Genomic DNA, 15,789 nt, shown 5'->3' on the forward strand with positions numbered 1-15,789 from the left:
GACCAGGGTTTCTGTCCAACTTATTGGCTCATAACAATTACCCAGATACTGGGTGTGCAAAGCCACACTCTGGTTCATAGGGAGTGAGGATTCTGTAGGGGGTTGTGTGTGTGGTCAGCTTTGCCTCTGACTCGTGAGCTGTTTGAATCGCTCCCACTCCCTTGGTTCTAGACCTTGCACTTATTTGGGGGTTGTAATGAAATTGCAGCAGACAACTGAGTTGGTGAAAGAACTTGGATTTTATTTGAGACAAGAAAATATACACAACACAACAATCTTATCGCTCTAAAAGTGGGGAACACTTCGGAATATACGAGGGAGAATAACAATAGACAGAATACTTCACCCCTCCCAATCCCCCTACACTAACTAAGTTGAACTCCAGAGGACCAGGGATAACGCTCACCAAACGACTTCTTTTGACAGTTGTAGAGGTTCGCGATTTCGGGGTTCTCTAGATGTGGCAGTTGGGGCCTGCCATACCCCGGACACGGTAGAAGACTTCACCTGCGTTGCTGTTTCAGTCTCCGCGTGTCCGCTGATGCGGTCGGGTGCGTATTGGATCTATCAGGTAAGTACCCAATTTCTTTTGCTCAGAAATAGGGTTTAGAGTCTTTCCATCAAATCTTACCCGGGGTAAGTCAGAAAAGTTTGTAGAGTGGAAACAAACTTGCGAATCTTTGGTTTCTTCCAGGTTGGTTTCTTGTCGGTCGCAGTGGCCCAATATTTTCTAGTTGCTGGTAATATTTTCGGTTGTTTGTTTCTTGGGGCCTTTGGTTGCCACGAGGCGTTCGATGATGTCTTCTCCTGGCCCGGACTCCTGATACTTTTGTGACTTGACATGGCTTTTGAAGTCTTCTTCTTCTTCTCTTCTACACGAGCCGTGCTTTATGGAACGGACCGAAACGCTCTCTTCTTCCAGACTGTACTGAACCGAACCCCTTGACCAAACAAACCGACTCATTAACCAACTGAAAAAGCAGGCCCCAATTATACCGTTTGAGGCCTTGCTTATCTGCCTGCCAAATCTTCTCTGGCCCATTGTCATTTTTGGCGGGCTCGTTAACATTAATAGTTTTTGAATTCTTTAACGGGTTTTGAGCTGGTCCCATCTATCTTAATTGGTTTAAGTTGGTGTGAATTAGTTTTGGGATGGTCCATCGAAACCTAAATTGGCTTTAAATGACTGTTTAATCTCTGGTTTGATTAGTAAGATTTGTCTTTTCCTGCTGGGGTCAGGGTCCCTTTTGTTGGTCAGTGGCATGTTCTGTATTATGCATACTTTGGATGGCTCTGTAGTTTTTGGTGGGAATGGCTCTTCCGCTGGTCTTTTATCATTATGTAAAATGACTGAGACAGTCCAGAATGTTCCCAGACAGTTTGGCTTATGCCAATATCCAAACTGTTCATTTTACAGAGGTCCATCCCAATCCCTTTGTCGCAGCCTTTCACTGGCTTGAACATGCCTTCTTAAAATAACCAAAATCCTGGGGTTTTGACTTTAAGCCCCTTTTAGGCCCAATATTCTTATACCATTCTGACATGGTTTATTAACAGTCCAAAAATCCCTTCTTTAGCGTATTCTTCTTGGTTTTGGGGGATCTGCTGAATTTTGAGAATCTCACATTCCACCCTGTGATACTCTATTCGCTAGAGTATCATACTGGGTGAGCAAAATTTCTGATCCCTGAGAGTCAACGTTCCCCTGTATTATCTAAACTAAAACCCCAAACAAAACACTCTCCCGCTCTCCTTTAGGTGTAGTGTTTAACAGATATACATACAAGGCAAGATTACATTCACATCCAAGCACGGAGGGGGTGCAACACCCCTGCACCACTTGGAAAAAAATTACACACATATAGGAAAAATAATGACACACACAGTCACCAAACTTTATTTTTAATACCGGTTAACGTTTGTTTTATACCTGGTCATAGACTTTATTTTGATGCTGGCCCCATGCTCTCTCATGTTGAGAGCAGAGCATCCTCTCCCTCCCCTTGCACCTTGTGCACAATAAGTAGAAACTATACCGAGCTGGCAGACTACTAAAATGTGGGAAGCCATTCTGATCCAAGAAGGGACCTCTATATTTTCAAAAATGTCCCACCAGGGTGGAACTACGATATCCAAGATCTTGGCCCCTATCTTGACTGTCTTCTGCTCTAATGTGTAGAAATGTTTCTGTGAGATCACAACTGCTTTTAATAGGGTGGTAAGATGTTCAGATAGAGGGGGAATTTCATAGCCAAAATGTGTTACATAATTTTGCAGGTTGGTAATATTTTCCCTGACAGTGAGGTGAACAGTTGAGGGTTCAGGGATGGGTACAATCCGTTCCTGGGCCACTTGAACTTCTGCCTCGGGTTTAAAGCAGAAACTGCTGTCACTTACCGGACACCAGATGTGCTGTCCATGCTGGTAGTGGGCCGCACTTGTGGTGACACAATATGTCCCACCCCCCTATGAATGCTACCTGTGGGGAAAATGGTCCTGTGCCATTACAGGTTGTGCGCCAACAGTTTTAAACTCGCAATGTGGTCTCGAATATGTGTTCAAGTGCTGGGGGCACAGTATTATGTGTGCACCCCGGCTCCGGCACCCGGAGAGGTCTGTACCTGTCATAGCGTGCTCCCACTTTATGACATAAGGTGGGACCTCTGCGAAACGGACATGTGCACCCCCTTGAATGATTCCAATGTTCTCCACCCTGTATACCGGTGCGGGTCGGGCTGTCCCACCCCTGACCAGCATCCTCACTACTATCCCCGTGATAGTGTGATTGGAACGTCCACAATCCACTGGGACAGGGTAGGCTTCAGAGGCTAGGCGGAGCTGACACGGGCTCAGCGAACTACTAAATGCGTGGAGGGCTGTGAGGTGCTTGTTGATAATCCAGGAGGGGACTAAACCCTGTTTTAAATCCTCCAGGTTGCTGCGGCCCTTGCCCAGCAACAATGCCCTGTATAGCACGCACACCTCATTCTGTGCAGCCTGATCCGAAGCATTCCTGTCCTCCCGTATGAGTGCATTTATTGTTTTGGCATGTCTCTCTAGCTCAGCAATGATCTCTTTTAAATGGACCGTCATAGCTTGGTCCTCATGTATCTCTGAGCCTACCACTGTGTTCTCCTCTATTAGGATTTTTCTTAATTGGGTCTTTAAACCATTTATCTGGGTTTGTAACTCTATATCATCCAGGCTATTTATTACTGAGGATCCTGTATTATAAGCAGTGAAAATATCGTTCCAGGTTCCCCTCCTTTGTCTCCCCGCGCCCATAGTATGCTCAGAGTGTAAACTGTACAGTTTCGCTTTGTCTACATTGGCAAAGTCGAATTCATAAAATGTTCTAAACATTTCCTTCAGCAGGGCCTGGTATAGCTGTTCTGTCTCCTTAGGGCACCATGCAGGTAAGTGTACCTCGGTCAGGTTCAGGATCACTGAGGCCACCACATAGTGTAACCCCTGGTACAGCAACTTGTCGGTTGGCACTAGGACTAACCCATTCCCTGGTCCCTTGGTGGTGGTAGGACACCTCTCTGCTATGATCCGTGATGTCGTGGTCGTGGGCAGGGGCTTTCGGGGGCGTGCTACGAGTTCGGTGGCATTGACTGGGATTGGGGAGTGTGGGACCGCGCACGCATGCAGGCTAGAATCCCTCCCCATCCCCTTCCCGGCATCTGTGGAAGATGATGGATATGCCTGTGGGGCAGACTTTCTCTGACCCCCACATACAAATGTAAACTCCCTGTTCCGACTTCCACCACTTATCCCAACACACACTCACTCCACCTCGGGTCCCTGTGATCGTACGGTGGGTGTCGTTCCCCAATCGATCCCAGTCGACTGCGGGGTTTCCTATGTCCCTGCTCAGCTTTCTGAGCCACCACCACCTATCCAAAGGAATCTGTCCTTTACATGTGAGGCACACACTTTTCCCCTCGGTGACGCTGACCCTTGTAGCAATGATCTCTACCCTGGGGCACGGGATGGAGGCCTCCCTGTACGTGAACCCAATCTGGCTGGAGTACTGAGTGGAGTTAGACCCCAGCCACCCTGGCCACCTTCCCTCATGGAAGTAGATGGCGAGCTCCTCCACACCCCGTTCGCCACCCCCAGCAGTAACGATCGGTGCTCTCTCTCCCGAGCACCCATAGATGTAGGAGTTCTCCACGTCTCCTCGGTCACCGATGCTCACCCCTACCAGGGCAAGCAGGAGCAGAACCCTCCTCATGCCGATTTCCTCTCTGTAGGGACACACAAAACAGATGGCCATGTCCCGAGAAGGTTCGCTGGCTTGACACAGTTACCGAGTTTCGAAAACTTAAAAACTTATCATAAACTAATTAAATAATAATAAACCTAAAACTGTAGAACACACTTAAAATTCAACAGAGAAGCTATGTACATCTGCCGCCCGTCTCCGGACGGCCAGGCTAATCCCTGTTAGGCCTCTGCCTTTTGTGGAATCTGGGCAGCTTGTACGGTTAGGCGTAAGGTGACCTGTGCCACTGGACCCGGAGAGTCCTTCTTAAAAGAACTGGGGGTTTTTCCATTTCCCAACTGACCGGGGGAGTGTGCCCTCCTGTGCTGCAGCACACTACCCCCTTCTGTGTGGCTGCCGAGTCGCTATCCTGTCCTGTGGGTTCCGCGCAGGCTGGGGACCCTTCTCTCTCTCTCTCTGCCCAACGCTACCTCTCCTGTGAGTCCCTCACCTTTGGAGGCGGCAGGCTGGGGATCTGTGTCCTTAGACTGGTCCCTGCCCTTGGTTTTTCCCTTTCTGGTAAGGGCTTTCCTGGGGATGGACCGTTTAAACTGATACTCGGGTGTCCACGGTAGTTTAGGCTGTGGTACGCGAGGAGACCTTCTTAAGGCTTTGGCTACTGGGGGTGTACCTGAGTCCCACATAATCGGTGGGAGGGCCTCTCCAGTCACACAAATCACTGCCCGCACCTTTGCGGTCTGTGAGTCTGCCACAGCTTGTAGGGTTCTCAAAATTCCCACATGTAAGATTTGCAAAATTTCCACTTTTCCCCAAAGGTTATTATTAATAAAAGGGACCCTGCATGGACATTTTAATGAAAAGGGTACCCAAAGATGGCGTCTGCACCTCGTGGTCAAAAGCCTGCAAGATTTTAGAAGCTTGGACTCTGTGGCACAAGCAGCTTTTGGGGAAATCGAAACCAAAGCTGCAGTTTCTGTGAAGAGAAACTTTTGTATTTTGAAAAGCAGACAGCAGGACTTTGAATTATGCATTAAGCCAAATCGCAGACAGACCAACACCAGTTCGGCCTATACTTGAGGCCATCAAGTTGTTTGCATAAGTAATCGGAAACAGCTCAAGGAAGCCATCGAAGCTGGGCAGGCCGATTAAGATGTATTAATAACAAAACAACTTGATCATCAGGCCAGTAGGTGCGATCACCGGCCATCTAAAAACAGTTAGTTTAGATTGCTACAATTATTTAAACTAGCCCGCCAAGATTGGAACAATGAACTAACCTGATTTGGCACGCAGATAAGGGTTATCGTGAGGAGTATAACTGAAGGCCCCGGGTAGCAATCTCTCTCTCTTGCTCTTGCCCTTGACTCTCCTCTCTGCTCTCATGGCTCCGGCCTCTTGGGCTGCTGCTCCTACTCGTGCCCTGGCCTCGTGGCAGGTTCTCTCCCCGGAGCAGATTTTCAGTAGCCAGTAACACCATAACAACTGCTAGGAAGGGGAACGAGACCCAAGTCCATAGCCATCCAGGACGCCCAGGCCGCAGAAAGGGGCGAGACGAAGTTGAGCAGGTAGCCCAGGACTCATATAGTAGTCCAATGAGATGAGACGAGTGGAGACGAAGAAGACGATAATAACTCGATAAGGGCAGAGCAGGGCAGGGTAGAAAATGTATTGATAAGTAAACCAAGCGCCTAGTTATAAGCTGGCACTGGGAAGACAAGTATCTCGTTGAGCACTGCGAAAATGCAGGTGGCCACGCCACGACAAATAAACTGGCGTTCTTAAGCTTGGGTAGGAAAATCTAGGCAGTTAAAACTGCCAACTGCCCTGTAGGCACAACGGTGCCGCCGCCGACCGCCCGAGGGAGAAGAGGAGAACCCATCGTGACAAGACGAGCGGAGGGGAGAAGGTGTGTCGCAGTAGCAGACCCAGCACCGCACCCGAGGACCACGTGGCGACGGGGTACCTAGAAGGACCAGAAACCAGACTTCAAAATTCGCACTCGTTAACAGTTGGCTTTTATCTTTGGATTGGTGAGCATGAATTCTGGCCCTTCATAGCTTAATCTACTTAGGTGTAAGGGGTGGGATAAGGATAAGGGGATTGTTAAGATAGTTTGTTTTCCCTCGATGTGCCGTGCGTTCCCCATTCCCTGTGTAAGTATAGTTATTTTGTATTTGCCTGTAATTTTATACTACAGGTAGACTATCCTTTTCCGGCACTTCCGAAAACCGAAAACCTCTAAAAACCGAAAGTTTTTTCGTGGAGCGTAAGTCGTGCGCACGACATGACCAGAGTGGCGCCAAACATGACAGGAGTGGTCCGGGAGCTCTGCCTTTCCCTGTGAGCAGGGCAGAGGGTCACAGAGTTCCCTCCTGGGTAGGAGATTGCAGGCCAAGCCGGGCAGTGTGAAGGAGGTACCGGGAGAGTGAACCCAACAATACAGCGGCCCGTCCGATAGCTGCAGCGGCCCGTCTGATAGTCTTTTCTTCCCCCCCCCCCCCCCGACCTGATTTGCGGGCCAGCTTAGTGTAGGAGTCAGCCGATATCCGGCTTTCCCACAACTGGCGATGGCAGTCGAGCCCCAGACCCCCACTAAGTCAAGGAATTCAGATACGGAGCAGGGGGAGCCGGAAACCTCGATCTAACAGCAGAAATCAGCAGCCGTTTTGTTAGGTTTTTTTTCTTCCCCTAGCATTTCTTTTCTTCCCCTAGCATTTTTTTAAACAGTCAGGCTATGGAAAGAGTCTCTGTAGCTTAGCAACAGCTTCAGAGACGCTTCCAAGGCAGGGCCTGAGTGTTTACAAGCTGTTGCTAAGCAACAGTGTTTGTTGTCAAAACCTTCTGAAATCCGAAAAATTCCGAAAACCGAAACACAGCTGGTCCCAAGGTTTTCGGATAAAGGATAGTCTACCTGTAGTAACTTTTCATAAGATTGTGTTAATTCCTACTTTAATAAAATCCTGGTTTTCTTACATCCAAACCACCTGTCTACTCGAGTCTTTTCTGTATCGCCGCCTGTACCTAAGTCCGGTGTCTAGAACCCAGGGGCGTGGGAGCGATTCGAACTGCTCATAAACAGTCAGAGGCATAACTGACTGGGTGCACGCGCCACCCCACACCACCCCCTACACACATTCCCCAAAGTTATGGATAAAGGGGCCCTGTATGGACAAGTTATTAAAAACAGGGTACCCTAAAATGGCTTCTGCAACCTCGTGACCAAAAGTACAGGATTTTAAAAGCAAGGCCCTGCAGAAAAGGCAGGCACTTTGTCAAACCTGAAACGAAACTTAAAATGCATGAATCTGTGAAGAGACTTTGTGGAGCCAGACAGCTAAAGCAAACACAGAATATGCATTCATTCACCTTGAAACAGATCAGGTTAGAATGGGCCTAAATCGAGGCCATTAGGTTTCTGCATATTTAATCGGTAACAGCTCACAGTAGCCATCAAGTCAGGATGGGGACAATTAAGTTTCATAAATGACAAACAGCCAGGACATTGAGGCCATTAAACACGGAAACAACCACTCCAGAAGTCGTTAAAGTAAATGGCTGTAATCATTTTAAATGAGCCCGCCAAAAGTTAGACAAAGGACTGACCTGACTTGGCGCGCAGATAAGGAATGAAGAACGGGTATAATTGTAGGCCCATCAGTGGTGATCGGTCTCTTATCTCTTGCTTGTGGCCTTGGCCTCCTGCCTCTCGTTCTCGTGCCCTGGCCTCGTGGCGGGCCCTCTTCTCGCTCCCTGTGCTGCTCAACACCAAGGATGCCCATTACACCGGGGCCAAATGCGGGAGGAGAATGGAACGCGATTCGAAAACACACAGGCCACAAACGGGCAGATGAGACTAGACGAGACGAGACGAAGAATACGGTAAACCGATAAGGGCAGAGAAGAGCAGCGGAAAGATGCGGTGGGGGGACAAACGCCTAGTTATAAGCTGGCGTTTGAAGAATAAGTTGACGTTACATGCATGGACAGTAAAACCCCAGAATCATAGCCCAGTTTAAAAATAAGCTGGCGTTCGAAGGATGGATAGCAAAATCAATACAAACGGCCTAGTTATAAGCTGGCGTTTGTTACATGGACAATAACCGCCCAGTTTAAGAATAAGCTGGTGTTTGAAGCTTGGGTAGGAAAATCATTAAGCGGTAAAGACCGCCAACCGTCCCCCAACCGCAGCAATATCGTCGACGACCGTCCAAGGAAGAAGACGACCCATCGCGACTCGACGACGACGTTAGCTGAGGAAAAGGAGGGTGCTTCGCACAAACAACTTCAGCGCCGCGCCCTGTGACCACGTGGTGACGGGATACCCCAAAGGACAGAAAGAGTGGACCTCAAAAACCAACCCAGTTAAAGCACCAGGTTTCAAATTGGTGAGCATGAATTCCTGGCCCCTCATAGCTTAATCTAGTTAGGTATTAGGGGGTGGGATAAGGATAAGGGGATTTTTAATGTATTTGTTTCCCTCGATGTGCTGTGTGTTCCCCATTCCCATATAAGTGTAATTGTTTATGCCTGTAACCATATCAGTAATTCTCATAAGATTGTGTTTTATTCTGCTTTTAATAAAATATTGGTTTTCTTGCACCAAACCACTTGTCTAATCGATTTTCTGTATCGCCGCCTGTACCTAAGTCCGGTGTCTAGAACCCAGGGGTGTGGGAGTGATTTGAACCGCTCAGAGACAGTCAGAGGTGAAGCTGACTGGGCGCACGCCAACCCCCTACAAGCTGCAGGCTGATGATCTAGAGCTTTAACACGGTTTGCCCTTGCTGGCTGTTCCCCACTCTCAGTTTTGAACAGCTTGCTCTGGTTAACGTGGAACCACTTTGTGTGGTGGGACATCTTTATGGCATAGACCACGGGGTTTGCCTTATCCACAATGCTGTACAGCCCCAAATACAATGGTTCGAAACTTCCCAACCGGGCAAAGTTCCTCACCATCACCTGATCCCCTAACTCCCACTCGTGGTGCCTGTTAGGTTCTAGCAGCAATCGGTTACTCCGGTGTTGTTTTCCCATGTTGCTAGCAGCCTGCCAGTGAATCTGTTTAAGGTGTTCAAACAGATTCCTGACGAAGCTGTCCCGGTTCACCTTTCTGAGCTGACCTTCCGTGAGCACCGGGGCTAGTACATGGGTGGGGGTCCGCATAACCCTGCCAGTCATCAGCTCGTGTGGGGAATACCCCGTGCTTTTTGACTGGTTGGCTCAGATCTCCATTAGGACCAACGGTAGGACTTCTACCCACTTCTTGGGTGAGTCTCCCGTCTCCTTACGCAGCTTTTCTTTTATAGTACGGTTTAAACGTTCCACAGGACCCGATGACTGCGGGTTGTAGGCGACGTGCCACTTCCCCTCGATGCCGAGTACCATGAGGGCCTCTTGCATGACCTGTCCGTTAAAGTGACTCCCTTGGTCGGACTCCACATACTGTGGCAGTCCCCATCGTGAAAACACTTCCCTGACCAGGATCTTAGCTGTACCCAATGCGGTAGCTGTACGGCAGGGAAAAGCTTCCACCCACTTTGAGAACACATCCACCAGGACTAGGCAATACTTGTAGCCTCCCTGGGCGGTGGGTAGGGGCCCGATATAATCGATCTGGATCGACTGCCATGGTCCCTCTACCCTCCTGGTGTGTCCCAAAGATACCTTCCTTTTCTGGGGGTCAGGGTTATTGGCAGCACACACCAGACAGTCGGCACAGAACTCGCGGACCTGTTCCCTCAGTCCTGGCCACCATCCTGCCTGTTCCACCCATTGCCAGGTGATCTCAGGCCCGGGATGCCCCGCTCCTGGACCCTCATGGGCCAGTTGGAGGAATTCCCTTTGGTGCTGCAGCGGCACTACCCATTGCTCCCCCCGGAACAGCATGCCTTCCTTGACGGTGATGGCTGCTGTACCGTACAGGCCCTCTACCTTCTCCCCTTTCGTGAGCGTATCCAGGACGGTCCGGAGGACGGGATCTCATCCCTGGGCCTGCTTTAGGTCTGGGACCAAAGCTACCCCTTGTGTACCTCCCTTGTCCCGGATTGCGGCTACCAAACCTGTCTGGTAGGGGTCCCAAAACTCTCCTTCCCTGGCTCCCTGCTTGGCCAATTCATCTGCCTTTTGGTTGCCCTCCCGCATGGGTTCTGTCTTTGAATGGGCTTTAGCTTTATGGATATAGACCTTCCCCCCCTATGGCTATCATAATTTTCTCCAGCAGAGGCTTGATTGCCAGGGGTCTCCCGTCAGCGGAGGTGTATCTGCGACGGGACCAGATGGCCAGGTATTCCGTACACGAATTGCATGTGAACATGCGGTCCGAGCAAATCGTGTACGGGGTAGGGAATTTCTCGGGGTGTGTAACCACGTACACTACCGCGGACAGTTCAGCCTGCTGGGCGCTCATGGTATTGGGGAGTTTAATTGCCAGGGCAATGTCCGCCCCTGGGTCATAAACTCCACACCCTGTAGGTCGTTCCCCAGCAGATACTGTGTTCAAACCGTCTACATAGATTTTGCGGCCTGTGGGGTGTATCCCAGCCCGAAAACCTATGTTGACTTCCGATATTCCTTCAATGGAACACCGGTGGGCCGTCCCTGGATAAATCATGTTGGCTGTGAGCTTCGTTTCGCAGAGACCTTTCACCCTTAGGTCCATCTGGGAGAGAAGCAGGGTCCAGCGAGCAATGCGGGCACTGCTCACTGTCCCATCTTTAATTCTCCCATCTAGGAGCATCTGGGTGGGCGTGTGATGGGTAAGGAGCGTAATGGGCGAGGTGCCTGTGAAGATCAATGATCTTTTCACAGCCCAGTGAGTGGTGAGGAGGTGCCCCTCACAGTTGGAGTAGCCCTTCTCCACATCTGTGAGTATCCTGGAGGAGTAAACCACCAGTCTCAGCTGACTGTACCGCTCCTGGAGCAGCACTGCACTCAAACTGTCCCCGCTGGCTGCTACCTCCAGGAAAAACTCCTTTCCCCCATCAATAGCCCCTAGAGCCGGCGCGGTCTGCAGATCTTGTTTGAGTTTTACAAATGCCGCCTCGCAACCCTCATCCCAAACCCACTCCACTCCCTTATGTAGGAGTCGGAGCAGAGGGGCTGCTGTGTCTGCGTAATCCTCAATAAAATCTCTGCAGTACCCGGTTAGCCCTAGAAAAGATCTCACTCCTGTTATTGTATTGGGGGCTGGTAACTCCTGCACTGCTTCCCTTCTAGCTTTGTTGATGGCCCTTTCCCCTGCTCGCACAGCCAGCCCTAGGAATTTTACTTCCTGTCGGCCGATCTGTACCTTCTTAGGGTTTACTTTAAAGCCTTCTTGCCTGAGCAACTCTAGCAGTTCAGCCAGTAGTGGACCGTGTTCCTCTCCTTCATCGGTGAATAGGAGCAGGTCATCCACATACTGAACTAACTGCCAAGGCCGGCTGAAGCCCTTTAAACAATTAGCCATGCATTGGTGAAAAATGCTGGGGCTGTTGTGGAAACCCTGAGGTAGGCAGTTCCAGGTGTATTGTTGGCCTTTAAAAGTGAAGGCGAACTTGTACTGGTCCTCTCTCCGTAAAGGGATGGACCAAAACCCGTTGGAAATATCTAGCACCGTGAAGGTGGTTGCGGAGGCTGGGATACTTCCAATGAGGTCGGCGACAGCTGCGACCGTGGGTGCACAGGCGGGGATGTTTCGATTGAGTACCCGATAGTCCACTGTGGCCCTCCAGGAATTGTCTGGTTTTCTAACCGGCCACAGTGGAGAGCTTACGTGGGTGGCTATCAGTCTCAATACCCCATGTTTGACCAGAGAGGTCATGGCCGTTTCCATGTCTGCCTCCGCCTCTTTGGGGAAACTATACTGCTTTTGCGGTCGGGTCATGGGGTCCCCGTCTACACTAACCTCGGCCCCGTTCACCCTCCCACAATCATGCTTATGAGTGCCAAATGCGCCGAGGTGTGCTCGCATAGATGCCTGGTACTCCACTGGAGTGTTACTGACCATTTGTTCGAGGTCGTAACCCTCCTTTGGTTTTAGGGTACACAAGGTCCCCTTGCCCTGTTTCTCTGGGATAACTGCTACTTCAGTTTCTTTGCCGGTGCATGCTCCCCACAGACAGTGGTTCCCAAGATCCACTAGAATCCTGTGGCCCATAATAAAATCAGCCCCCAGGATCCCTCTTCCTTCCTGCTCCCATTTCATTAAAACACAGGTCCACTTGGTGTGGAGTGCTCCTAAATGAATGGACAGCGGGATGGAGAATGAGCCAGCCTGCTCGCTACCTGTAAACCCCACTAAGCTTTACGGGACCCTGTTAGACAGAGGTGAGGTGGCGGGGTTACTTGAATAGACTATGGTGCTCGATGCTCCCGTGTCCAACAGGTAGGTCCCTTTCACTTTTTCCACCTCCATCTTAACAAGCGGTCTCTTCCATACATCGTACTCAAGGGGACACAGATAGACAGGCTGCGCTGGCTGTAGTCATAAGTCTGTGTTAGGTGGGGCAGATGGAGTTAAAGCACCTGTGGCTGCGGCTACCTTCCCTGGGCCAGCCAACAAAACTCAAAGTGCAGCTACTAATGAATCAAGCAGGGGGGAAGGGGTCGGTGTTTCTGGTTTTGGAGCAGGAGCTGGGAAGTTTTTCCCCACACTCTCCTTCCAGGGATTTCTACAGTCCCTTCTCCAATGCCCACTTTTCCCGCACCCGAAGCAGTTACGCCTCATATCGGAAGGGTTAGCCCCTTCCTGGTGACATTCTTTATACTTTGGCTTGGTTTTAATTCGTGAACCTTTCCTTTCATTTGTGGTTCTTCCACCCCTCTATCGTTGCAGTAAGCCAGGGTCAGTTGTCTGACCACTGTCTCCTCGGTGACTTGGGGGCCCTTTGTGTCAAACCACAGCTCGGCCTTGGCCCTGATCCATGGCAAGCTGTTTGCCACCAGACTCGGGAGCCAGTGGGCCAGCTCATCCTGGTTCAAGTTAGTCCGGTCGAGATCCCCATTACAGGCACTCTTATACACAGGCCACAGCCTGTCTGCGAAAGCCTGTCGGGTCTCCCCTGCTAACTGTGTAGTCTTCTCCACCCGGGAGAAAGGACTACCATCGTCATCCCCATCGCCACCAGAACTTGCTCCCGGATGGCAGCGTACCCGCCCTGTCCCTTCTTGCTCTCAGCAGAGAGGGACTGGTACAGCTTGCCATCCAAACAGAACAGAAGCATTTTGGCCATCTCAGAGTCGTCACACTCGTTGATGCCTGCTGCTTGTTCCACTTCCATGAAGTGGACCGAGGGGTCTCCCTTTTGCATGAGTTTGTTCAGGTGGCTTACCATAGCCCTAAGCTGTTGGGTACCATGAGGAATCACGAATTGGCTTTCAAGGGGCCCCTGGCCCCCACCACCCCCGGGTGGGCCAAACTTTTGCTGCCGAGCCGGGCACATCGGCCCTGGCTCCGACCTTTCCTGCATTGGCTTGCCCCCTTCTCCCTGCTGCCAAACCGAGTCAAAACCCGGCGCCACAGGTGGTGGTGGTGTGCACTCCTCCCTGCCCTCCCTACAGATTGCCTGTCCTTCCTGCTGCCCAACCGAGTCGTTCCCCGGCGCCACAGGTAATGGTGGTATGCACTCCTCCCTGCCCTCCCTACAGATTGCTTGTCCCTCCTGTTGCCCAACCGGGTTGTTCCCCGGCGCCACAGGTGACGTCTGAACAGTTTCTCCTTCTACTTCCAGGTCCACCCTGGCCGCACCCGGGCTCACTAGGCATACCATGCCCTTTGCCCTGGACAGAGCATGTTTTAAACTGTCGATCTCCCGCTTCAAAACCCCTAGTGCTTGCTACCTTATAAGCTGCCTGCACGTCTCTTAACCTCTCTTCCTGTTCTTTTAACGGTCTGGTTAGGCGAGCGTTCTCCTCTCTTAACACTAACTCATTGCTTTTAGCCTCCGTGACTTGACAACCAAAATACTCATATCTGTTCCTGTGTTTCTCCGCTACCTGTAATTTCTCCTGACTTTGGGCCTATAATTCCTGCAGTAATCCCTCCCCTGCTATAGCTCTTGCTTGAGACAGTTTGGTTGCCTCCCGCAGCTCTTCTGTTAACATCTTAATGTGTTGATCTAAAAGTTGGATCTGCCGCAGGGCGCAGGCCAACCAGATGGCCTTTTCAACTGACTTTTTATGATCCTTGCTCTCAGTCCATTTGGCTGCAGCGTCCATGGGACGCTCAGCACGCAACAGACTGGTCACCCATTTCTTGGTGATATTCACCTTCTCAAACATATAACAGGAAATCTTCTCTTCCATCTTCGTTCTTTCGTCAAACACAGGGTCTACTGCATTGCATCCCTTTTGCCAAGGTCCTGCTGCGGTCGCCATTTTCTATAGGGGTGGTATGTGTGGTCAGCTTTGCCTCTGACTCGTGAGTGGTTCAAATCGCTCCCACTCCCTTGGTTCTAGACCTTGGACTTATTTGGGGGTTGTAATGAAATTGCAGCAGACAACTGAGTTGGTGAAAGAACTTGGATTTTATTTGAGACAAGAAAATATACACAACACAACAATCTTATCACTCTAAAAGGGGGGAACACTTTGGAATATACGAGGGAGAATAACAATAGACAGAATACTTCACCCCTCCCAATCCCCCTACACTAACTAAGTTGGATTCCAGAGGGCCAGGGATAATGCTCACCAATCGACTTCTTTTGACAGTTGTAGAAGTTTGCAATTTTGGGGTTCTCTAGATGTGGTGGTTAGGGCCTGCCGTACCTCAGACGTGGTACAAGACTTCACCTGCACTGCTGTTTCAGTCTCCGCGTGTCCGCTGATGCGGTCGGGTGCGCATTGGATCTATCAGGTAAGCACCCAATTTCTTTTGGTCAGAAATAGGGTTTAGAGTCTTTCCATCAAATCTTACCCAGGGGTAAGTCAGAATAGTTTGTAGAGTGGAAACAAACTTGCAAATCTTCGGTTTCTTCCAGGTTGGTTTCTTGTTGGTCGCGGTGGCCCAATATTACCTAGTTGCTGGTAATATTTTTGGTTGTTTGTTTTTTGGGACCTTTGGTTGCCGCGAGGCGTTCGATGATGTCATCTCCTGGCTTGGACTCCTGATACTTTTGTGACTTGACGTGGCTTTTGAAGTCTTCTTCTTCTTCTCTTCTACACGAGCTGTGCTGTATCAAACGGACTGAAGCCGAACTGCTTTCTTCTTCCGGACTGTACTGAACCGAACTCCTTGACCGAACAAACCGACTCACTAACCAACTGAAAAAGCAGGCCCCAATTATACTGTTTGAGGCCTTGCTTATCTGCCCGCCAAATCTTCTCTGGCCCATTGTCATTTTTGGCGGGCTCGTTAACATTAATAGTTTTTGAATTCTTTAACGGGTTTTGAGCTGGTCCCATCTATTTTAATTGGTTTAAGTTGGTGTGAATTAGTTTCGGGAAGGTCCATCGAAACCTAAATTGGCTTTAAATGACTGTTTAATCTCTGGTTTGATTAGTAAGATTTGTCTTTTCCTGCTGGGGTCAGGGTCCCTTTTGTTGGTCAGTGGCATGTTCTGCATTATGCATACTTT

General features: G+C 50.0%; 1 protein-coding gene across 1 annotated transcript in view; it reads right to left on the bottom strand.

The window, feature by feature from the left end:
* Positions 1-220: 220 nt before the first annotated feature.
* The window catches only part of LOC147124895 (kelch-like protein 13), a 458,191-nt gene continuing 442,622 nt past the window's right edge, over positions 221-15,789 (bottom strand). The window contains exon 7 of the mRNA XM_085994366.1: positions 221-6,194. Coding sequence (XP_085850492.1) covers positions 6,010-6,194 — 185 coding nt within the window. The 3' untranslated portion in view covers positions 221-6,009. The remainder of the gene's footprint in view (positions 6,195-15,789) is intronic.

The sequence above is a fragment of the Somniosus microcephalus genome, chromosome 1 (assembly GCF_052327205.1).
Source record: "Somniosus microcephalus isolate GS21.2 chromosome 1, FLI_Smic_1.0, whole genome shotgun sequence".
NCBI lineage: Eukaryota > Metazoa > Chordata > Chondrichthyes > Squaliformes > Somniosidae > Somniosus > Somniosus microcephalus.